This window comes from Acartia tonsa, chromosome 10, assembly GCF_053477335.1.
Source record: "Acartia tonsa isolate MP-2025a chromosome 10, ASM5347733v1, whole genome shotgun sequence".
Lineage (NCBI taxonomy): Eukaryota > Metazoa > Arthropoda > Copepoda > Calanoida > Acartiidae > Acartia > Acartia tonsa.
In genome coordinates, this window is record NC_137269.1 from 42,071,051 (window position 1) to 42,096,179 (window position 25,129).

At 37.3% G+C, this 25,129-nt stretch overlaps 4 protein-coding genes across 16 annotated transcripts; 2 read left to right on the forward strand and 2 right to left on the reverse strand.

Annotated features, from left to right (window-relative positions):
* Positions 1-747: 747 nt before the first annotated feature.
* or (AP-3 complex subunit sigma-2 or) lies at positions 748-20,043 on the reverse strand. Of its 13 annotated transcripts, XM_080174654.1 has the most exons (10): positions 19,904-20,043; positions 18,991-19,107; positions 18,429-18,515; positions 17,237-17,308; positions 16,666-16,773; positions 15,728-15,826; positions 14,344-15,400; positions 1,253-1,364; positions 1,058-1,102; positions 748-831 (listed from the first exon to the last, which is right to left on the reverse strand). In XM_080174654.1, the coding sequence occupies exons 1-7, from the start codon at positions 19,970-19,972 to the stop codon at positions 15,377-15,379; spliced, it is 576 nt and encodes a 191-aa protein (XP_080030780.1). In that variant the 5' UTR covers positions 19,973-20,043; the 3' UTR covers positions 748-831; positions 1,058-1,102; positions 1,253-1,364; positions 14,344-15,376. The 13 variants fall into 13 exon arrangements, with proteins under 13 accessions (XP_080030780.1, XP_080030778.1, XP_080030776.1 ...); XM_080174652.1 differs by having other exon boundaries at positions 748-1,364; positions 14,344-14,578; positions 14,952-15,400; XM_080174650.1 differs by having other exon boundaries at positions 748-1,364; positions 14,344-14,624; positions 14,952-15,400.
* Positions 1,742-3,826, forward strand: LOC145330080 (uncharacterized). Its single transcript, XM_080174640.1, has 3 exons — positions 1,742-2,251; positions 2,409-3,479; positions 3,676-3,826. Exon 2 carries the CDS (start codon positions 2,412-2,414, stop codon positions 3,450-3,452), a length of 1,041 nt encoding a protein of 346 aa, XP_080030766.1. The 5' UTR covers positions 1,742-2,251; positions 2,409-2,411; the 3' UTR covers positions 3,453-3,479; positions 3,676-3,826.
* LOC145330078 (uncharacterized) lies at positions 12,508-14,410 on the forward strand. Its single transcript, XM_080174639.1, has 3 exons — positions 12,508-12,657; positions 12,815-13,885; positions 14,082-14,410. The coding sequence occupies exon 2, from the start codon at positions 12,818-12,820 to the stop codon at positions 13,856-13,858; it is 1,041 nt and encodes a 346-aa protein (XP_080030765.1). The 5' UTR covers positions 12,508-12,657; positions 12,815-12,817; the 3' UTR covers positions 13,859-13,885; positions 14,082-14,410.
* LOC145330081 (uncharacterized) lies at positions 19,972-25,120 on the reverse strand. The gene is made up of 6 exons (XM_080174641.1): positions 24,839-25,120; positions 24,408-24,530; positions 23,914-23,979; positions 23,287-23,340; positions 22,743-22,900; positions 19,972-20,534 (listed from the first exon to the last, which is right to left on the reverse strand). Exons 1-6 carry the CDS (start codon positions 25,113-25,115, stop codon positions 20,352-20,354), a joined length of 861 nt encoding a protein of 286 aa, XP_080030767.1. The 5' UTR covers positions 25,116-25,120; the 3' UTR covers positions 19,972-20,351.
* Positions 25,121-25,129: the final 9 nt, after the last annotated feature.

A 25,129-nucleotide genomic window follows, 5' to 3' on the forward strand; every position in this document is an offset into this window, starting at 1 on the left:
TTATCTTTGGACTGAGAGTATAGGTTATTAGGGATAAAATCATTCTTATATGATGAATTTTCCCAAGTTTTAAGATATTTTGGATAGGCCTCCAGGTTCCGGAGCTCCAGGCCTCCAGGTCCTCTCTGTACAGGTAAAAATGAAAAAAAAAATTTTTTTTTGAAGAGTTAGAAGTCAACTTATGAAACATAATATGCGTTTTTTTCTTCAAATATGTGAATAACATTAAAAAATATGCATATTTTGTTTCATAGGTTGACTTCTAACTCTTCAAAAAAAAATTATTTTTTTAATTTTTACCTGTACAGAGAGGACCTGGAGGCCTGGAGCTCCGGAACCTGGAGGCCTATCCAAAACATCTTAAAACTTGGGAAAATTCATCATATAAGAATGATTTTATCCCTAATAACCTATCCTCTCAGTCCAAAGATAAAGCCTATACTCCCTGTTTACGCAAATGTGTCAAAACTTCCCCCCCCCTTACATAAAAAAAAGTTCCTACAGCTGCTATGTCAGGCAAAAGACAAAAATAGTTAGAGTATGGGGAACTACATGATCAACAGCAGGCGCAACTTATTACCATGCACATTTAGGCCTTCCAGAGGAACGTTGTGCAATTAAGGGGTTGGTTGTCTGAAGAAAGTGGAGCTGAAAATAATGCACACCATTACTTCACTTCTAAAATATACTTAAGTCGTCTTAGAAGATCTTATCAAAACCTTTCTACCATTTTAATATGCATTGTAATCTAAAATTAGAAAAATAACAATCAACACTGAGAACATATAATTTTGTCTAGTTCTGTCTTAATATTTTTTATCATAACGATTTCTCGGTTAAATCTCTCGAACCAGTGAAGTGGACGTGTGGACAACATACAACCCCCCCCCCCTTTCTTAGCTTTTAAACAAGTTTTTCTAGTCTAATCATGGAATTCAAACCCAGCTGGGCACTAGCCTTGCAATACTCTTCCCTTAATAAAACAGAATAAGGATTAAAAGTTAGTTCTGGTCAACAGTGTATGTTTATGGTCCATTTTCTGTTCAAGGAAAATTACTGATTTCGCATGAAGATTTAAAGGGAAGGTTTCATGAACCTGAAGCTGAAGAATATCCAACCTTACATTTTTATTTTAAAATGATACTCTTGTGATGTATGGGGAAAGTCTTTTGAATCAAAAGTTCTAAAGATTTGCAAATGTAAGCATTATTTAAAAAAATTAAAATTGTTTGGCTGGTGTTAAAATCTTCACTTTGTGATCATGAAAACTTCTTTTTGAATTAAATTTGAACAACCTATAAAGTATCATAAAACACAATAAATTATAGGAACAAAAACAGAGAATATTAAAAGGGAACACGGCACTTTCGAGAGCAAGTGATGTTTAGCACTATTTACGGTGTTATATAGCAATATATAAAGTTTTTCCATGTTTTTTTTTGAGAAAAAAATAAAAACGCTTAGTGATTCTTGTATTGATAGTATCTAATGTTTTGTTGAGTTCAAAGTGTATTTAAAAGAACACGACAAAAATATCTTTGAAAACTATTAAGGCAGAAGAACATTTATCACACTTCTTAATTACAAATTTTCATCCATGCCATGAAGTGATTTTTAATCAAGAGGCTTATTATACTCCTTTACATTTTTAATATTTAAAAAAATTCATGGTACACCTTAGTTTTTATTGTTTTTAGCTCAATTTAACAGAAACCTAATTACCAAACATCATTTCTTGTAGTAATCAGATCTTAATTTAGAATCTGTTGATATGAACCAGCCAGATGATGATACCTGGAGGGATAGACCACCCAAGATTATATCAACCATAAAGAGGAAACATGCAAGATCAAAGCTTGAAGATTGTTTCCAAACTATGAAGTTAAAGTGGATGCTCCTTCAAAGAAGAAGGCTGCTATTATAATATGTGACTTAATTTATGTTCATTTGCTTGGATCTGTGCCAATTTAGTGAGCAGTTTATGCATTTAATTAGCAGCTAAAGTTCAAAGCTATATTTGAGTGAAAGGTCTTTATTGAGATATTTTAAAGTGGATTAAAGGCCTATCTTATCCAAACCATTATTGTACAGATTTTATACACCTATTTTATACTATTTATGTAAGGCCAGATGTGGTCATAACACCTTTTTATATAATTCATGATTATTAATGTTGGCATTTTATTTCCAGATCCTAATAGTAAATGACCTAAAATTAACTTGCACCATTGTAATAAGCAGTTAATTAGAGGTACGTTGTTTATTTATTTAAAAAGATATGTCTTGAATATAAATGTCTTACTATTAATATGAAATTAATGAAACTTTCTCCCTGGTTGTCTCTGGTCAAGTAAAGGAGGGGAAGCTAAACATATACAAGTTAAATATGAACAATACCTTTCTTTTAGTTAATGAGTAAGAGACGAGCTGACCATTCCCCCAGGAGGCGATACTCTGGTGATGAGATCCCAGATGTGCAGGCAGCCCACCTTGGTGAGGTAGGGAACCGAGATGCCCCTGGGGAAGATGATGAAGTTATCTATGAGGGAGAGAGGAGAGTTGTAGAGAGAAGTGTGGATAGTTCTGCTGATAATGATGATGCTGACAGCGAGGTACAAGTTGTTGATGCGTCTGATGTAGAAGGAGATCCTACTCCTGCTCAGTTGTCAGCTTCTGTTGAGAAAATCAACAGGAAAGTCAACGGACAGACAGCGGAGAAAGGGAGACTGACTGCTGAGAGACAGCGTTTAGAGGCTGAGCTGAGAGTGTTGCCAGGTGTCCTCAGGGAACAGGAGGAAGCTGCTGTGGAGGCTAGAGTTGCCAGAAAGCAGAGGTTTAATGTTGAACGCGGGAAGACTGAGACCTGGTGGAAACGGCGGTGTGAAGTATTAGCACGCCATTATTTTGCCCAGTATAAGGTGGCTGAAACCCTGGGTAAAGATCTGCAGGCTGCTCAGGAGCTTTTGACTGGTCACAAGAATACATTGCTGTTCGGGTTGAGTGACAAGTTTTTCTCCGAGAGGTTCAAGAATCTGCATGAGTGCCGGGAGCGCTTATTGACCTGCAGCACGGAGGAAAGGAGAGTGGGTGACTGTTTGATCCACTTTGAGTTGTTACGTGCAGAGGTTAGAACTCTGGCCAACTGTATTGAGTCCCTGCAGGTTCGAATCCTGGAGTTGAAGGTGGCCAGCCTGTCCAAGAGGCGTGATACTGAGTTGAGTGAGGCTCAGAGGCTCAAGTCCAGGTTAGACGCTTTGGGTCCATTCCCTAACCCTGATGATACTGGTTCAGACATATTTGAGGTGTCTGTTGATACTTCTGTAGACTCTGAAGAAGATGCTTCTGAAGGGACAGAGTGTGAGGATGAGCGTGATTACTCAAGCGATAACCATGGTGGACTAGTCCCTGGTGACCATCCAGATATTCCCTCTACAAGCAGAGGAAGTCCTTAGGCCAAATATTCTGCCTAGGAGCAAAATGTAAGTAGTTTAATCATATAATTATTATTTGTATTGATATAAGCCAATTTGTCTAAATAATGATTATTGTAAAGGATCTGGGAATTAAATTTTGTACTTTGCTACTTATGGATGTTGTCATCCTTGTTTTGAGAAAATACTTTGAGACCATTTTTAATTTAAAATCTTTATTTAAATTAATAGCTATTTTTTGTAGGTTTTAACCTGTAATTCAAGCCACAAATAAGAAACCTAAGAAATAGTAAAATCTCAAGTCATAAATCAATGCCAAATATATATAAAGAAATATTTATGAAACTAAGAGCTTAATTTTGTGCTTATTACCGAGTAAAAAATATGTTTCAGAAGAATAGTGAAAAAGTCAAAATGCGAGTTGACTAGGCCAAAGAAATTTTAAGGCTTCCTTGAAAGGTAAAAATTTATAGACTCGCACAGTTAAAACATTATTGCAAAGACAATCAAAGTGCATGGGCCGCAAAAGAATTAGATCACCCAGCACTTCGCCTTTAGTGGGCTACAAAAGATCCAAGTCACAATCTTATGAAGCTGTCACCAGAAAAGGCAAAGCTACAACAAGATCGGCGAGTTTATCCGCCGATAGACAAACAGTGAGAGTATCTGTTGAAGATACTTTAACAAGTGAGGAAACGTTGTCCTATGACAACACATTAGAACCATTAATCGGTCTAAGAAGTTATATTAGTGACTTAGAAAGATATATAAACAGTGACAAAGTGTTATTTGGTGAACTTACAGATTATAGTTGTGTCACAACCGGTGCAGGGAAACCATTACTTAGCAGCACCAGAGAGTCCTTGATCGATGAATTTGATGATTGTGACGAGCATATTGAAGATACTACAGCCATCAAAATAATTGTGAATAGTGCATCTGAATCTGAGAGTAGTGAGGTATTTAGCCAAGCCCTTGATGATACTATATTTGCCAGCAGAACCAGCAGTCCCCTTTGTCCAGTAAACGGTCCGCCGCCGCCAACCGCCGCAAGCCAGCCGGGACCGCCAACCGCCGCCGCCATTTTGTTGCCGCCGCTTGTTGAACCGAACCCGTTGTGCCCGGCAGCCGCCGCCGCGTTACCACCGCCGCTGTCTGCCATTGCCGCCGTTTTGGTGTGCCCGCCGCCCGCCGACTCTGAACTGCCGCCGCCGCGAGATAACACTGTGCCATCCGTAAAGCCTAGGACAATCTTCACACCCACACCCAGCCCCCGCCCTGCAAGTTCGCAGACAGATAATAGCCTGGATAAAAGTGTTGAGATTGTGTTACCCCCTTCGTCAGAAAATAGCCTGTGGGAACCAGTTGCAGCCACGGACAACGTCATGATGGAAGCTGTTGACACATTTCTGCGGGCTGAGATGGCCTGGGCCGACGACTACGACCAAGTTGACCTATCTCAGGTACCACTCAACGGAATTAATCAGTTGGTGGAGAAAGCTATACAGTATAAAGATGAGTTATCAGAGGCTTACATTAAACTTAGAAAGGCAACACCTGAACAGTTAAGTGAAGTTGGATCCCTGGAAAGTGTGCTGGAGTTAAAAAATAAGTTCGTTAGTTTCAAGAAGCAGGGATGGGCCAAGTCCTCCCAAATGTCTGGAAATGTTCGAACAGAGCAGTCACGCCCGGGCACGGCTACTTCACAGATGTCTGCCGCCACCGAGGAAATAGTTACAGCTAGAGTCACCAGCCGAAAACCAAAGCTGCTGGCCCAAGCAGCTGGGATACAAAATGACCTGACTGAGTTCATTGGACAGAGGCCAGCAAACAATCAGGCGCTAATAGAGTTGGAAAATGACTTGGACACGACAAAAGCTGAGGCCAAGGAATGCATTGAGGGTTTGAAAGAACTTGGAGCTCTGGCAACGACCGTTGGTTTGGCTGACCCCGCCAAGGAGTTGATTGAAGCTGCTGACAGGATCGGAGAACTTAGAACGCAGGCTGTTACAAGTGTTCGTGAGGCTAGGGCTGACCTAGGTATACCAGCTGGCCCCATAAACAGGCATATTGCACTCAGCTTGAAGCCACCAGTATTCAAAGGTGAGTTCAAGGATCAGATAGACTTTTTTACCTTTGAAAAGAGATTCAGAGAATATGTTGAATCAATTGGCATGAGTTCCCATTCAGATAAGCTGTTAAAATTGAGAGCAGAATGTGTTACTGGCGCAGCCAAGGACTCAATTGTTTCGGCCAAGACATACCAAGAGGCAATGGACATTCTTAGAGATCTCTATGCCAAGCCAGAGGTACTTATAGCTGTCAAGTCCCAGGAGTTGCTAAATATGGGAAGATGCCCAGACAACATGATAGCCAAGAGGTCATGGTGTATTAACGTAGCAAACAAGTATACATATCTGAGAGAACTTGCTATAGAACACGAGATTGATGACTTCATTCATACCAGTGACCTGCCCCATAAAGTAGTTGAGCTGATGGTCAAACATGATCAAGATAAGTTTGAGAATAAGATAACTAAGTCACATAGAGCTGACCCGTCACAGAGGATCACCAAGCAAAGGGTTGGCGACAAGATGCTGTCATTTCTGAAGGATATGGTTCAGGATATCAGCTGCAAGTTGGACTACAGGATAGCCAAAGGATTCGGCAACACAGAGGAGATGATGAAAAGTTTGGATTTAGATGGAAAACGAGCTAACAAAGTTCAGAACCAGACAACAAATCAACCAGGTAAACGCCAGTCCTACCATACCAACGAAGCCAGTAATAATATGGAAACCCAGCAGCCAAGTGATAACACATCTGATGCAAAGTCTAAACGCCAGAAACGACGGGAAAGACAGGCTGGTAGCCAATCAGAAAGGGCCGCTAGGCAAGCCATCACACCTGACCTGAATATTAGTGAGCAAACAGTCATGACAAATAAATCAGCCAAGCCCCAACAAGTCAAGTGCTGTCTATGTGAGGGAATGCATGAGTCTATGGTGTACTGTCCAGCTTTTAAGAAAGCTAGAGTTAAAGATAGATGGATTCTCATTCTGAAGACAAAGGCATGTTTCAGGTGCCTCCGTTCCGACGCAAACTTCACCTTGGACAACAGGGAGAACTGGTTTAAGGAACACAAGCCATATTGTTCTGACAGGAATATATGCAAGCACGGGCCATGCCCGACAAAGGACCAGTGGTTCCAGAACCACATACTAGTCTGTGGCCGACATTACAAGCAGAATTCTGAGGATTATTCTGATTTTTTGTCAACGATTGATACCAGCAGGCTACAGGGCTCAAGGAAGTTTTTCTACACTTCCCCGCAGATCCTGAATGTACAGCCCCTAACACACACACAAGATACAGACATGCACCAAGTGAAGCACCTGGCTAAGTCTCCAGTGTATATGTTACAGCTGACACCTGCACCTGACGGAACCCCACTTCTAGTTTTCTACGATTCTGGCTGTATGGAAGCTGCTATTTCAGACCGAGCTATGTCTGTCCTAGAAACCACCTGCGCCAGACCGGGCCCAACCATTCTAGATGTCGCCGGGGGACAGTCGTACCAAATACCATACGGATACGAGAGATTCTACCTGCAAACAGATGGAAATGGCCAAGTGGAGATAGTTGGATTAAGGATGCCAGAAATAACGTCAGAGTTCCCTACCTGGAGATTAAAGGAAGCATGGGAAGACCTCAAGGTAGAGTATATCAAAACTGGAGGCAAATTGGAGGATCTGCCAACTTGTCCTGATGAGATTGGTGGCGCTAGTGTGGATGTTATGTTAGGTATTGAGTATTTGTCACATTTCCCCAAACCTGTATTTGAGCTGGAATCAGGATTAACACTTTTTAAAACAAAGTTCAAATCCTTCAATGGAAACTACGGAATCTTGGGTGGACCACACAGCAGCTGGACAAATACATCAACAAACACACACATAATGAATCCAAGAATGTACTTCACGGATGGGATCAAGTCAATCAATTCACAACACATGGTTGCCAGAACACAGCTAAAATTGGAAACACCCTGTATTTCTGAGGATTTTTTAGCTACGGAGAATCCGAATAATACAATATACCAGTCAACAGGATGTGAGTTAAATGGTGAATGTGATTGGATGGATGATATAGATACTGTAGAAAATCCCACCGTTATGTACTGCTACCAGGCTGTTGCTAGAGACCTGAAAAGATTTGAGGAAGCTGATAATATTGGAAGCGAGATTACATATAGATGCCCAGGCTGCAGGATATGCTCAGGTTGCAAAAAAGGTGAGCTAATAGAGGCACAAAGCTTAATTGAGGAAGCGGAACAAGCTTTAATTGATACATGCGTCACATTGGACAAAGATCAGAGGAAATTATTCACCAAACTCCCCTTCATTAAAGATCCGGAAGTCAAGCTAACGAATAATAGAAGAATAGCTGAGAAAGTCCTCCAGACGCAAATAAAGCTTATTGAGAAGAACCCTGGAATGAAAGCTGAAGTTGACAAAGCCCACCAGAAGCTACAAAGTAAAGGCTACGTCGTACCTTTAACTAGTCTACCTGAACAAGTCCAGAAAGATGTACTCACAAACCAATATTATATCCCATGGAGAACAGTATTCAAATCAGGTTCATTATCCACCCCCTGCAGGTTAGTTTATGATGCTTCATCCAGGTCACCAGGTGGCGAGTCATTAAATGAAGTGTTGGCGAAGGGAGAAAATAAGTTGGCAAGACTTTTGCATCTGCTTATAAGGTTCAGATATGGATGTGAGGCGTTTTCCAGTGATGTATCAATGGCATATAATCAGATTTGGTTGGAGACTTCAGAATACAAGTATCAGAAATATCTGTGGCGAGAAAATCTGACCGCTGAGGAAGCTACAATTGTGATGGTAATTATAACGATTATATACGGGGTCCGCCCGTCAGGCAATCTAACAATAGCTGGCTTCGCTGAAATTGTCAAACACGCTAGAACCATTGGAGGTAAACTCCTATCTGGAGCACGCGCCTTGGAGGACAGCAGTTACATGGACGATATATTTTCTGCCTTTCCAAGCTTGCGGGAGAGAAATGACGCTGCTGCTAGCTTAGTTGAAGTCTTAAAGTTTGGAAATATGTGTGTGAAGGCTATTACAAGAAGTGGAGAACCACCTCCGGCAGAAGTATCAGTGGATGGTGTCCATGTTGGTCTGGTTGGATATCTATGGGACAGTAGAGCAGACACTATAAAGTTAGACATTAAGCCGTTAACTTTTGGCAAAAGTAAACGAGGCAAACCTGCAGACCCGGTTGACGGAGACATCAGAGAAGCTCTGGAAGGTAAATTCACGAAGCGTGTATTGGCAGGTCGGGTAGCTTCTGTGTACGACCCTTTATGTGCCAGCTGTCCTATTATGTCACAGGTTAAGATTGATATGTCTGAAGTTTGTAAGTTGAAGGTTCAATGGGACGACAAACTGCCGCCGACAATGATGGATACATGGGTCACCAACATTGAAAGAATGCAGCTGTTACACACAATAGAGATACCCAGAGACATTGGTAACAAGTTGGAAGGTAATAACAAGTTTGATATGATAGTCTGTAGCGATGCTTCCCAGTCAATAGCAGCCGCAGTTGTGTATGCCAGATTTGAAGTTTCACCAGGCAAGTACCAATGTAACTTTGTTATTGCTAAAAGTAAAATTGTAACGAAGTCCACCATCCCCAAGAATGAACTTCGAGCAGCTACAATGGCAGCAGCTTTATCACACGTAGTCAGATTGAATCTGGGTCAGTGGATAGGCAGAGAAATATTCGTCACAGATTCTACCATCACTCTATTCTGGATGATACAAGATTCCCGTCCATTACAAGTTGGTGTGAGAAACGCAGTTCTTGAAATAAGGCGTCATACAAGCATGGAGAACTGGTTTCACATACCTGGAGAGCTGAATCCTGCAGATATACCTACCCGGCCAGTGGAGGTCAAAGATATAGTTGGTGATTCTGAGTGGTTTAGAGGAAAAGAGTGGATGTCCGGACCTGTGGATGAGATGCCGTTAAAATCAGCCGCTGATATAAAGCTGTCAGGTGAGGAGAAGGTTTTAGCCGCTAAAGAAATTAGAAAGAATGACGCTAGAGGTATGGTCCTGCACAATGTCATTAAAACTATATCTGAGAATTACGAAGATAAGAGAGGCATAGTATTGAATAATATTGTAGCCCAGATGGCAGCCAGGTACAAGTTTTCTGATTATCTTATTGATCCAGGTATGATGTCTTGGCCGAAATATTTAAGACACTTGGCTTTGGTAATAAAGTGTCTGAAGATATGGAGACATAAAAAGGACAAGTTCAAAGTGTTGGCGGGTAAACCTATTGTAATGATTGAGCTAGATGATCTACAAGCAGCTGAAAGATACACATTCTTGAAAACAACAGAGGAATTGGTAGAATTCAACGATGTTAAATCTTACAAAGAGCTGGGAAAAATGAAAGATGATGTGTTCACCTACACAGACAGAATTCTAGAGGTAGAAAAAGCTAACAAAGTTGCCGGCGCCATGTTAGACTTGGGCCCCGTTAGTTTTTGTAAACCAGTTGTCGACAGATTCTCACCAGTAGCTTACTCTATAATGATTCATGTACACGAGGAACTTACCCATCATGCCAGCGCAACTGCAGCTTTACGAAGAAGCAGAGATATTGTTTTCATATTGAGAGGCAAAAGTTTGGCTGAAGAGATTAGAAAATCCTGTGTATATTGTCGCAGATACAAGGCAAAGTTGGAGCAAGCAGTCATGAGTAAGTTACACAGTAACAGGTTGACCCCCGCCCCCCCATTTTATTTTACACAATGTGACCTGTTTGGACCATATACAGCAAGATGCGAACATAGAAGTCATCGAGCAGATGTTAAAATATGGGGAGCGGCGTTTAAGTGTATGACAACCTTAGGAGTGTGGATTGAAGTTATGACAGCTTATGATGCCAGCTCGTTTACCTGCGCCTACAGAAGATTCAGCTACAGATTTGGACATCCAGGTAAAATCCACATTGATAGTGGATCCAATCTGATGAGTGCCTGTGCTAAAATGGAAATTTCTCATGAAGATTTGACCAAAGGAATCAATGGGAGGTATGGTGTCCCAATAGAGTATCATGTTTGTGCAGTGGGATCTCACGAAGGTCAAGGACAGGTGGAGAGGTCAATAAGAGAAATCAAGAAAATTTTCAACGCAGTTTTCAAGCCATTTTCTCTGACCATCATGCAGTACAGTACAGCCTTTTACTTTATCAGTAACGAGCTGAATTCAATTCCAATTTGTTTGGGTAGCAAGTACACAAATTGTGATAATTTGGATCTGATTTCCCCTTCAAGGCTACTTTTGGGCAGAAATAACCATAGGTCACCGGTTGGAGTAGTTGTGGCAGACTTACCTTCAAAGTGGATGGAGACAATGGAGGGAGTGGCAGAAAACTGGTGGAAAGTTTGGGAGCAAGAGTGGCTGCTAAACTTGGTTCCAAAGTCTAAAAAGTGGGCAACTGGAGAGCCGGATTTGGAGGTAGGAAATGTGGTTGTGTTCCTGAAGGAGGGCAAGGAGGCTGATATTGGCCAAACACCATGGAGGATTGGATTTGTCCATGAATTACATTTGTCTCAGGATGGAGTTGTCAGGGAAGCTACATTGGCATACAAGGTTGGAGATGAAAAGGTTTATCGATATACCAAAAGATCTGTCAGAACCTTGGCTGTTATCCATAGAGAGCATGATGTTGAGCTGTTTAGTCAGATTGGTAAAGCCGCCCAAGAAGCAATGGTTCATATTGCTATGAATATGCCACCAAACAGCTGGGAGTTGCCAGGAGAGCCAGCGGGAGAGACTGGGCCAACAAAACTGGCCGTCTTCTGCATCTGTGGGCTAGGGCTCGAACCAGCGCCCCCAGTGGAGGTAAACTTTAATTGAAATTATTAAACATTTAGCAAGTAGTGATAGCTCTAAAATAATTTCAAATTTTAATAGACCCAAAGTTTATATTGTAAAGAAAAGACTAGCATGTAGTGATAGCTAGAGTAATTCATATAAATAACCTTAGGACTAGCATGTAGTGATAGCTAAAAGGTTTAATTTAAGTAAAAGTTAAAATTATAAAAAAAAGAAAAAGTGAGTTGTAAATCTTTAAAGTTTAAATATTATTTTTAAGTTAAGTTGTAAATCTTTAAAGTTATAAGAATTAGAATAGTTGAATAGTTGTGCAAAACAACTAACTTTTGTTTCAGTTAAATACAATCATAAGCTTGATTGTAGCTCTGGCTTAGGCTTGATTAGCCGCGTTGCCATGAGAAAGGCTCTGGCTTAGGCTTGATTAGCCGCGTTGCCATGAGAAGCTCTGGCGTAGGCTTAAATAGCCGCGTTGCCATGAGAAAGGCTCTGGCTTAGGCTTGATTGGCCGCGTTGCCATGAGAAGTTCTGGCTTAGGCTTAAATAGCCGCGTGCCATGAGAAAGGCTCTGGCTTAGGCTTGATTAGCCGCGTTGCCATGAGAAGCTCTGGCTTAGGCATAAATAGCCGCGTTGCCATGAGAAAAGCTCTGGCTTAGGCTTAAATAGCCGCGTTGCCATGAGAAAGCTCTGGCTTAGGCTAAATTGCCGCGTTGCCAAATACTATGTTGCCAGTGGTCCAATACCCACAGATTCTTCTTTCCTGGCCGGAGTGTAGTAATCAGATCTTAATTTAGAATCTGTTGATATGAACCAGCCAGATGATGATACCTGGAGGGATAGACCACCCAAGATTATATCAACCATAAAGAGGAAACATGCAAGATCAAAGCTTGAAGATTGTTTCCAAACTATGAAGTTAAAGTGGATGCTCCTTCAAAGAAGAAGGCTGCTATTATAATATGTGACTTAATTTATGTTCATTTGCTTGGATCTGTGCCAATTTAGTGAGCAGTTTATGCATTTAATTAGCAGCTAAAGTTCAAAGCTATATTTGAGTGAAAGGTCTTTATTGAGATATTTTAAAGTGGATTAAAGGCCTATCTTATCCAAACCATTATTGTACAGATTTTATACACCTATTTTATACTATTTATGTAAGGCCAGATGTGGTCATAACACCTTTTTATATAATTCATGATTATTAATGTTGGCATTTTATTTCCAGATCCTAATAGTAAATGACCTAAAATTAACTTGCACCATTGTAATAAGCAGTTAATTAGAGGTACGTTGTTTATTTATTTAAAAAGATATGTCTTGAATATAAATGTCTTACTATTAATATGAAATTAATGAAACTTTCTCCCTGGTTGTCTCTGGTCAAGTAAAGGAGGGGAAGCTAAACATATACAAGTTAAATATGAACAATACCTTTCTTTTAGTTAATGAGTAAGAGACGAGCTGACCATTCCCCCAGGAGGCGATACTCTGGTGATGAGATCCCAGATGTGCAGGCAGCCCACCTTGGTGAGGTAGGGAACCGAGATGCCCCTGGGGAAGATGATGAAGTTATCTATGAGGGAGAGAGGAGAGTTGTAGAGAGAAGTGTGGATAGTTCTGCTGATAATGATGATGCTGACAGCGAGGTACAAGTTGTTGATGCGTCTGATGTAGAAGGAGATCCTACTCCTGCTCAGTTGTCAGCTTCTGTTGAGAAAATCAACAGGAAAGTCAACGGACAGACAGCGGAGAAAGGGAGACTGACTGCTGAGAGACAGCGTTTAGAGGCTGAGCTGAGAGTGTTGCCAGGTGTCCTCAGGGAACAGGAGGAAGCTGCTGTGGAGGCTAGAGTTGCCAGAAAGCAGAGGTTTAATGTTGAACGCGGGAAGACTGAGACCTGGTGGAAACGGCGGTGTGAAGTATTAGCACGCCATTATTTTGCCCAGTATAAGGTGGCTGAAACCCTGGGTAAAGATCTGCAGGCTGCTCAGGAGCTTTTGACTGGTCACAAGAATACATTGCTGTTCGGGTTGAGTGACAAGTTTTTCTCCGAGAGGTTCAAGAATCTGCATGAGTGCCGGGAGCGCTTATTGACCTGCAGCACGGAGGAAAGGAGAGTGGGTGACTGTTTGATCCACTTTGAGTTGTTACGTGCAGAGGTTAGAACTCTGGCCAACTGTATTGAGTCCCTGCAGGTTCGAATCCTGGAGTTGAAGGTGGCCAGCCTGTCCAAGAGGCGTGATACTGAGTTGAGTGAGGCTCAGAGGCTCAAGTCCAGGTTAGACGCTTTGGGTCCATTCCCTAACCCTGATGATACTGGTTCAGACATATTTGAGGTGTCTGTTGATACTTCTGTAGACTCTGAAGAAGATGCTTCTGAAGGGACAGAGTGTGAGGATGAGCGTGATTACTCAAGCGATAACCATGGTGGACTAGTCCCTGGTGACCATCCAGATATTCCCTCTACAAGCAGAGGAAGTCCTTAGGCCAAATATTCTGCCTAGGAGCAAAATGTAAGTAGTTTAATCATATAATTATTATTTGTATTGATATAAGCCAATTTGTCTAAATAATGATTATTGTAAAGGATCTGGGAATTAAATTTTGTACTTTGCTACTTATGGATGTTGTCATCCTTGTTTTGAGAAAATACTTTGAGACCATTTTTAATTTAAAATCTTTATTTAAATTAATAGCTATTTTTTGTAGGTTTTAACCTGTAATTCAAGCCACAAATAAGAAACCTAAGAAATAGTAAAATCTCAAGTCATAAATCAATGCCAAATATATATAAAGAAATATTTATGAAACTAAGAGCTTAATTTTGTGCTTATTACCGAGTAAAAAATATGTTTCAGAAGAATAGTGAAAAAGTCAAAATGCGAGTTGACTAGGCCAAAGAAATTTTAAGGCTTCCTTGAAAGGTAAAAATTTATAGACTCGCACATTTCTGTAAGGTGCTCAACATCACTTGCTCTCATTCGTACATAGTTCCTTTAGTAATGTTAATGGACAATACAAATATATAATAAATAACTGCTTAAATGTAATTAAATTATGAAAAATAAAATAAACTTAAGCCAAACAAGACAAATATAATATTAATAAAATCATTGGTAAATCATAAAAATTAATCACATTAAAACATGTATCACAAATATAAAGACAACATTGAATAAGAAATTTCTGAAACATCAATTCCACACCTTGATATAAATTTTGATAGATAAAATTGTTGTTGAGAAAAAGTACCTAAACATAATTTTATTTAAAAATTGCAAATTTCCATAAAATAAATGCAAAATTAGCCTAAATACTCAGAGTAAAAATTCCTACCAAATAATCTTTTCTAGTTCAAATCCAACTTTGGACAAACAAGGAGATTAATACGTGATATGACAATTGTAAAAGATATATAAAATGCTTGGATAAATCCTACAAACATTTTGTCTAGATATTGACCCAGGGAATTAAAAATTAAAACTAGTGTTTATTATGAATTAAAGCCCTTAACTTTGTATCTTGTAGGTAATAAATTCTTAAACATGATAAAATTAAATAATTTCTAATATTGATTACAATTCTTGGGGAAAATTAATAAATTTATTTTCCAGTATGGCTTCAAAACCAATTAATATCTGGTGGATAAGAACCGGTTCTCAACTACACTGAAAAATCATGTATCGTATCATAATGTATCCAGTTTTCGACAAAAATGAAACTAGACAATCATAATTTTAAAACCAGTTTTGTTAAACCGTGCCTTCGGCTTATCGGGACTAGCAAAACTGGTTTTAATCTTATAATTGTACTTTTTTATTCCCGCGGAAAGCTGTTTATAATACGATGAAATAAATAACTATTATCAAACACCCTGAATTGGAGGATTTTTAAGATCGAACTAAAGGTTCATAGCAGGTAGGATCTTGACTGCTGGTGGAAGCAACAATTGCAGATTGGCCGACAGCTGCTCTCTGGCCGCCAGCAGCTGCTGGGTACTGCTGCTACATTTTCAAGTCTTTGATAGCCTAGAATAAGATATTAATTTAGTTTAAAAAGTGATATTTAATAGAAAATAATTTTCTTTTTTCTGTTAAATTGTTTAATATCATTGGACAAAAACATAATTCGTGTGCCTTGATTATTTACAATTTAGAAATAGGTAAAAAAAACTACATACTACCTACTGGGTATAGTTGTGCAGACATATTAAATTAAATTATAACAATTTATATCCTTTTAATAAAGTAAAATGATATTTCATTTCTCTGTTTGTACAGAAGCATCTCGATAACCGCTGTACCGAAATGGTTCTTTAATACACGGTAACTTCTTGCCGGTACTAAATACTATACCTGGGGTAGGTCGGGGAGCTTCATGTCCTTGATCTGCTGCGGGATGTTCATGTTCTTGATGGAGGAGATGGCTCTGGTTGGGGCAGCACTGAACCCAGCCTATTAATAATAGATTCAGATAAAAAAAAATCCGCAGAAAATCCACAATTGGCCGAATACTTAGGACTACTGCCATTCATATCCAAATAAATAAAAAATAAAAATAAACTTTAAAAATTGTTAGAGACAGGCAAGAAAGATATTGATACATAGTCAAGCACTTTAATAAAGTCAAATATGCACAAAATTAAAGCATCCTTCTATACTTTACACACCTAAAACACACAAAGTTTACCTTATAATTACACAATCTTTAAAAGGGGGGAGGCGGATGTGCCACTTTCTGAAACCAAAAGTAAAACGTGAATGATCTCAGCCCATAAAAGAGTTACAGCTCTAAAATTCTGCACAGCAGTTGCTTCTGTGGTGAACAATATGGAACTGTGAAGAAACGGCAGCGGAACCGCCGCTACCGCCGAAAACCGCCGTTTCCCGCCAAAAAATTTTTCCATAAAAATTTCGCCTATATTTTCACTTGACACTTGTAAGATTTTGTTACGTGAAAATATAAGGGAAATTTTTATGAGAAAAAAAAGTTTATCTCAGATGATTGAGAACTGTCTAATTTGGCGAAAAAAAGGCAAAAAAAATTCGGCGGGAAACGGCGGTTTTCGGCGGTTCCGCCGCCGTTTCTTTACAGTTCCATATTGTTCTCCACAAAAGCAACTGCTGTGCAGAATTTTAGAGTTATAACTCTTTTATGGGCTGAGATCATGCACGTTTTACTTTTGGTTTCAAAAAGTGGCACATCCGCCTCCCCCCTTTCTTCATAATATATATTGGATAATTACATTGAAAAATGGATATAAGACATAAGAGATTGCGTGGATAAAACATACCTCTTCCTTTTCAATCTTGTTTTGTTCCTCAATCCTAGTCATGATTTCAGTCATGTTTGTCTCTAACACCATTCCTCCCATCACCAGCTCGTTCAGGATATAGTGCACCTAATATAGAACAGAAAAAATGGAGGGGGTTGGGGCCAGGAATCTAAAGGGAAAAGACAATGTCCGATAAAATTGATGTACATCCCCAATGTTGATTACCGCTTAGTAGATAACAATCAGTGGTTTAAATGTTTGGACACTCAACTTCATGCACAAACAAACCCATCAGAATTCAGTAAGAGTGCCAAAAGTTTAAGTTTTCACATCTTGAAGTCTCTTATAAAATCCACAACTTTTTGATAAAACTCTTAGTGCTTTAGAATTTACCTGTACCTTTCAATTCTAAATTATTATTCTCCACGTTTATGAAACTTGAAGAAAACATAATTTGCAAACTTGCAGCAATTTCTAATCAGATAATAGTTTTTTAGTTTATATACCGAACTTTTAGTTAGGGAAAGTCGGCCAGGCACATCGATTTACCATAATTATAGAAAAGCTGCGCTTCCTAAACAAAAATTACCTTTTCCATGTGAAAAATTAAATCTAACTCGCACACATTCTCAAAGCATTTATCTAAGGTCTCGACAAAAACCTAAATTGTGAAAACGTTACCTATTCATATCTATTATTAAGTACCTACATAAATATATTCTATTATTTGAAAATATTTAATTAAAAAATAAGAAGGTATAATTTGATCATAAAGAATTTTTTTGTCGCTTTTTGACTACAAGCCATTTGTAAAAATGTGCCTTTTTACTTTTAAGAAAAACTAGTTAAATTTAATTTAAGTTTATAAATTGTTAAAAGGTTAGGTAGTTTCAATGAAATCTTATGCCTTTTTTTTACACTGAGAGACAATTAAAAGATTTTTTTAGTAAAAAATCAGTATTTCAATGTGACATTTTAGAAACATCACAGAATTACATATAAAATATGATTTCAATGAAGTAGTTTTGCCTGTTTCTAGAATGTTAAAATATGAAGTTTTATCCTCTATACCTTGATTACGAGATATCTAAAAACAAATGCGCCCAGCCCCACCCTTGCCTGTATATATACTAGGGGGTACGCCCGTAGAGGCCAATAGGGTCAATTAACGAGGGAGGTAGTTAAATTCGACAACCCAATTTTTAATTATAGATTTTTTGGTGGAGGGTAATTTTTTCTAGGGGCGATTTCTCTTGGGACGGTGGTGGTACCCTCCCCCAAAATAGTTATAATTATTACCAGGACCTATGAGAAGCTACTCTGTAAAGGAGAAACATATCTTTTCAGCGGTTAGTAAGATCCTTTGGTAGAGACAGACAGACAAAGATCCTATTACTTTAATATATTTACTAGTGGCTACGCCCCTAGAGGCCTCTAGTGGCCTTTAAATGTTTTTTTTTTATTTTAAATATCTAATTTGAGAAATAACTTGTCTATGTTATCAATTGTTAATTTCATGCGTCTACGCAGCGCGACTACGTAGCGCGACTATGCTAGCGACACTATGCGGCGGAAATATTTAATATTTTTGATTTTATTGTGATTTCTCTTGGGAGGGTGGTGGTACCCTCCACCAAAATAGTTATAAACCTTCCCGGGCCCTATGAGAAGCTACCCTGTTACGGAGAACCCGATCGGTTCAGCGGTTAGCGAGATCCTTCGGTACAGACACACAGATACACAGACAAACAAACATCCTGTTACTTTAGTATAAGGATTACCTGAATTAGGTCAAGAATTCCCAGCTCAGATTCAGATGAGTCGACACAGAATACAAAGTACAGGGTTGCGTAGTGGCGATATATCAACTAAAACAAACAATAGCGGTAAAAGTCAGGGATCTTTAGGGATAAGACAATGGCCAATAAATTTATGAAAATCCCCCATGATGATTAACAAAATTACCAATTCTATAGATTACAATTACTGGTTGATAAGTTTGGACACTCAACTTAATGAACAACAACAAAAAATAAAATAAGAGGCCCCGAAGTTGTTAAGCCAATGAATAAGATAACATTACTATCAAACTTTAGGGACTTTTGTGTAAAACAGCCCCATGTCCCCTCCCTTCCTGTGTAATTGTGCACTTCTTTGAATTTTACAAACTTTATTGAAACCATACCTTTTCAATAGACAATAAACTAATCTTTTCTTTGATTTTCATCTGTCAATATCTGCCTTTAATAGCCAGTAACTAATAGATGTAGATTAATTTATCAACCATTATCTTAACTCTCTTATATTATTTTAATTGTTAGGGAAGTGGAAAAAACTTGTAACCTTATAATCAGATCCACCAATGAGAGATCCCCCTTCGAGGAAATTGCAAACATTGTCATCCCTCTTGGAGACAAGTTGGAAGGTCTCCTTGATTATCTGCTGCTGTTGGCTTTCATTCTAAATAAATAAAAGAATTGTTCTGTATGAAGAACTAGCGGCTTCACCCATAGCATCTAGAAGCTCTAAATTCGAAGTGACAGAAAAATAGCTGAAAACTATCCAGAGAACTTAATATGAAAATAAAATAGCCTAAAATCATCACATGACCTGTGTGTAACCTACCAAAAGTAGTTCAGTAATTATCGAGATCTTGAGCTTCAGACAAAAAACTATCTACTACAAGAGGATGATTAATTTTTAGATTTATAAACTTACATATCTTGAAATTGAATTTATCATGTAATAGCAAATATTTTAACACAGGAATAGTTGTTTTGTGAACACGCTATTTGCTAGATATGCTTTTTGTAAACTTTTTTTCATAGTGCATGGTGGCGAAACAAAAAAGCTACCTAACAATTTTAATGAAAAAAAAAACAATAAACCGCAAAATAAAACATGGAACCTCATATTTTCACTATAAATAATCTTTTTTCAATTATGTGCATCATTTTTTCTCTAAGAGGTTATTCTCAGGGATCAAAAGGGATAAGACAATGGCCGATAAATTGATGTACATTCCCAATGATGATACACAAAATTATCCCTTCTGTAGACCACAATTGATAGTAGAAACATTGCAACACCAATCAAAATGCACTAAAAGTCCCCAAAGTTGTTAAGCCAACAAACAAGAAAACGTAAAAATAAAACTTTAGGGACTAGTGTAATGAACAGCCCATTGTCCCTTTTCTCCCTGGATTGTTCTGTTATCTATCTAACTACTGAGTAGCTGTGTTAATGAAAAACTTACATAATACTGATAAAACTTGTTGAGCCTTGGTCTCCCATGGTTATTGAATATCAATATTGCCTTAATCATTCTGAAATTACATAGGCAGGTTACAAACTTAATTAAAATTTAGTTATAAGCTCTTTAAAGTACACAATTTAATATGTATATCAAAAAAATCATTCTGTTACATTGTAAAAAAGTTGAACTTTTTTTCAAATATCATGAAACTTATTCATAATGTAACTTAAAAGTTTAGAGTCAGGAAGTGCTATTTTTAATATACTTTTAAAATAAGAGGGGGGCGGGGGAGAGGGGTTATCAGTGCTTAAACGGCACCTTGTTGGAATACACAAGAGAACTTAATATCAATTTAATAACGAAATTAATTCTTAAGCAAGTAGAACCAAATTTGAAAATGGGGGATTTGTTTGTCTTTTATTAATATTTCTTTGTATTCTTGTTAAAATTAACGAGGGTGAAAATTACTAAAATAATTCTTAAGTCTGCTAACTAAAGATAAAGATGGTTGATTTGATGATTGTTGCCAAATTCCACGTTTCATTCGCTGGGCAGACAACTGTGACTTCTGTAGGCTGTTCAGGTAAGACTTGGATAATGACTGACAGTTGCCTGATACGTGACCATATCCCTAAACATAAACAATCTATAGACATTCATATCAGGGATTTAAAGGTATAAGATAATGACCGTAAATTGATGTACATCCCCAATGATGATACACAAAATTACCCCTTCTGTAGATTATACCTAGTGATTAAAAAGTTGGGACATTAAACTAAACAAATCAACCATATCAACTCTATGGAAGTCCCCAAAGTTCGTAAGCAAACGAATAAGAAAACGTTATAACAAAACTTTAGGGACTTTTCATAAAGAAGGTGTCTTAACTTTATTGATTTTTATTTAAAGTAGCTACTCGGTGTTTTTAGTAAGTAGTAGATGTAAAATGGTACATAGAATTTCAATATGCAATCTTTTTTTTGTAGACCTCTTATTTTTGAAGTAATTTAAGGGCTTTTTTTAAAATTAAGTCGGATTTAAGGTACTAAAACGCAACAAAAAAAGAACTGCCATTATGAACAAAAATAGTAATATTTTTAATTTGACACCTTACTTTTTTAATTCTGTTCAGCAATTATTAAAAAAATCTTTTTTTTAACCTCAGTGAAAGAAAACTTTGAACTTAAATAATTATATATCCTAACACAGGCATAAAAAATATGTGTTTATATGTACCTTTAGAATGAAAAAAATATTACGAATCCATTGTAAGCAAAATTTAAAAAGTGTACAAATAATTACTCAACAGAATTCAAAAAGTAAAGTGTCAAATTAAAGACCTTACTCTTTTTGTTGATAATAGCAATTTTCTTCTTTTTTTGTTGTGTTTTAGTAGGGTAAAGCGGGGCGAACTCGGTCTTTTTTTCGGTTTTTTGAACCTGCAAATCGTAAAAATTATTTTTTTAAATTGGACCAGAACCAGTAGAAAGATCTCGGAAAAGTCGATCAGGTCCTAAAAGGACGTAAACCTAGGACATTGGGAAGTTTGTCAAAATTGATCTCTAAAACGGCACCGACTTCGCCCCGCCTTGAGGCGAAGTCGGTAGGGGATTTTCAAGCTTCGAAAAATCGATGACGTATTGATTTTATTACAGCATGCCCAAAAGGTAAAAGTTGCTAAATGTAATAAAGAGTATGCACAAAAGTTTTTATTAAGTTAGGTCAATTTTTTCTACCAAAAAAAATAATTTTTCCGAAGTACGCGAAATTTGACTTTTTTTTTCGAAAATTTTTTTGATAAAAAACATAAAAATACTACTAGAAAAAATAACTTTTTATGACTTTAAAGGTCTGATCCTTAAAATTCAGGCAATTTTGAATAGATTTGGCCAAAAAAAAAATTAGTTCTATTAGCAAAATTTCTTTAAAAAATCAAGTTGAAAAAAAGAGATAAGTTTGGCAAAATCTGTGGTCGATTTTCCAGCTTCAAAAAACCTATGACATATTGATTTAATTACAGCATGCCCAAAAGGTTAAAGTTGCTAAATGTAATAAAGAGCATTGACAAAAAAAATTATGAAGATCGGACAATTTTTTCTACAAAAAAAAAAAAAAATTTCTAAGTACGAGAAATTTGACTTTTTTCTCTCGAAAATTTCACATTTTTATATAAAATTGAAAAAGTTAGTATAAAAAGTGAAAAAACCGAATTCGCCCCGCTTCACTTTTAGTCGATTTAAGAAAAAACTATACAAGCTTTTTTAAAGTTTTAAACGGAAATGGATAGCCTATTAGATTCTTAATAAGTCCCCTGAAGACGTCTAAGCTCTAGCTCTTACCAGTTTTTCGCCAACTTACCGTTTTTCCGACCGAAGCAAAAAATCGAAAAAAAAATTTTTGTCGTCCGACTTTAAGACCCAAAAAGTACCCTAAAAATTCATCTCACAAAAATACTTTTTTGTAGGCAATTTAATAAGGAACAAATTTGATTTTATGTTTTTTTCTGTCAGTCGATTAGAACATGGAGAAAAATGTCATTTAATGAAGGTGGTAAAAAAAATACCGACTTCACCTCAAAACCGAGATCGCCCCGCTTTACCCTACCTTAAAACTGAATTAATTTAAAAAAAAAACTTAAATTAATTTTAAGGGAACGTACCTCTACACTCCCCAGAGAAATTATTCTTGGAAAACATACGCCCCCCCCCCCAAAAAAAAAAAATAATATTTTATTTTCTCTTTTTTAATTCAAAATCATTCCCAAAATCTAACCTGAAAACACACCCTCTTTCCCTTTAGTCAGCCTAGAGGCCTCAAGGGGTGTAGCCGCTGTTACCTGATACACCAATTGCTGGCCGACCCATTTATTCCTTGCAGGCCACCATGACACCTCCCTTGCCTCTCCTATGGCACATTCATCCTGGTACCTTTCCAACAGTAGAACCTTCAGCTTTTTGTCTTGGTAATCCTTCTGCAGAATGTCTTTGCATTTATCTATAATATATTGTTTGACTTTACTAATTTTCACATAAAAGTAACATAATGTATATCTGTCTGTACCAAAGGATCTCAATAATTGCTGGACCAATATGATTTTCCTTAACAATGTAGACTCTCCTAGGCCCATGGAAGGTTTTTAACTATTTTGGGGTAGGGTACCACCTTACAGAACAAGGTTAATACCACAACCTGTATTTTTATTCCCTAAAGAGTTGAGCCTAGTTAGATTAATGGTTACCGAGATCTTAAGCTTTCGACAGACAGACGGACAGACAGAGTTCTACTTTGTATTTTAGATTATTGATTACAAGCTCAAAATGAAATTAATTTAATTATTTAATGTTGTTAATTATTGGTAACTTAATTAGCTAGATACCTACCTATATAATCTGAATCTATATGTAAACCAGGCACAAGAAGGCTAATGTTAGACTCTGCAAATATTTATTCTTGTCATTGGAATTCCTTACATTCTTGCAATCACATTTCAAATAAAAGAAGGAAATTGCTTAATTCTATATCCGTTTACCAGCAGTTGCGTCCCTAGCATCAAGGGTCTCTGAAAGGGAGCATGAAAATAGCCTAAAGTCATCTCAAGGCTTAATCTGACAATAAAATAGCCTAAAACAATCCCCAGGACCTGTGTGAAGATACACCAAAAAGGAGAATTAAATCAGTTTAGTAGTTGTTGAGATTTTAAGCTTTAGACAAAAAATTACTGCTTTAAATTATAGGATGAAATGTGTCATGTCAAATTTACTTTAAAATCTCCTGCATATATCACACTGCTTTTATATATATCACATTATATAAAGTAGGAAGGTTTTTTGTCCAGCTTTAGATTGTGATAACTACTGAATAGAAGGAGTTCTCTATTTTATGGAGATTCTTTTAGGTCCCTGGATGGTTTTAAGCTATTTAATTTTTATATCCAAGTTTAGTTTTAGGCTGTTTTCATACTTTACAGCCGCTAGTCTAATATTTAAAATATCTAAATAACAAGATTCCTGATTGTTTGTTGAATGGCGTTTGGAAAATTGGAATATGAGATGCGACCAATTTTGGCAATTTCTCTGCAGTAAGAGTCAATAATCAATATGTCAGTCTAAAGTATAAATAAAACATGTATGGTCACCCCCCACCCCCCAAAAAATAGTGGTGTTAACCTCTCTCCTACAAAACTGTCTGAAAACTCTAAATAATACTTACTACCTAGGTACCTATGGAAAATTTAACTTCATTTGTTACCTAATCCTCATTAATTGCAGGGATCTAAAAAGATAAGACAATGGTCGGATAATTGATGTACATCCTCATGTTAATACACAAAATTACCCCTTCAGAAGATTACAATTAGTGGTTGAAACGTAAGGACACTCAATTTAATAAACCAACCAATGAAAAGTCATTTAAAGTCCCCTAAGTTGTTAAGCCAACGAATGAGAAAATGTGTAATAAACAGCCCAGTGTCCCCTTCCTTTTCTGATTTATTGACCCTTGCCTGATTTATAAGCAGCCACATCTGTTGATTTAACTCTGACATACAGCTGAACATTTTCTTTGAAGAACTGTTCAGGGATTTTCGAGGCCGAAGAAAATCGTGTAAATGCTCGTACAGTATGTCCTAAACTTTAATTGTATTCTTAAATGGATATATAAATTTTTAGATCTTACACCAGATATTCAAATTTATTAATAAAGTGAAACTTGCAGCAAGCTAAAATAACGATTCGCACCCCCTTCCGAACCCTCTCCACTCCTAATAGATGAACTAACACACGATTAATCTATAATTATCTATTATTATACAAGGTCAAATCAAAGAATACTTCAAAATAAAAGCTTTACTTCCATTATTTTTAACTAGTCTTGTTTTTTTAGGAGATATTTTGGATATTTTATCAATACATTTTACAAACTGAATTGCATTACCTATCTTAATAACTCCAAAGAACGCAATGACGTAGAGTCCATTTTGAATGAATTGCTTATTTTCATCCACAAACAAAGAAATTGAGTTTATTAAGGAGTCTTTGGTTGGGTCATCTTTGGCTACGACAAATTTTGGACCTTTCTTGGGAGTGTCATTTACCACTGTTTTATTATCAGATTGTGTTCCTTCATTCATTTTTCCAACCTTATCAATGTTGTTTTTTTCTTCAATTCCTTCTTTATCACAAGAACTTACAGATTCATTTTTGGTCGCCATATTTTCTAATTTTT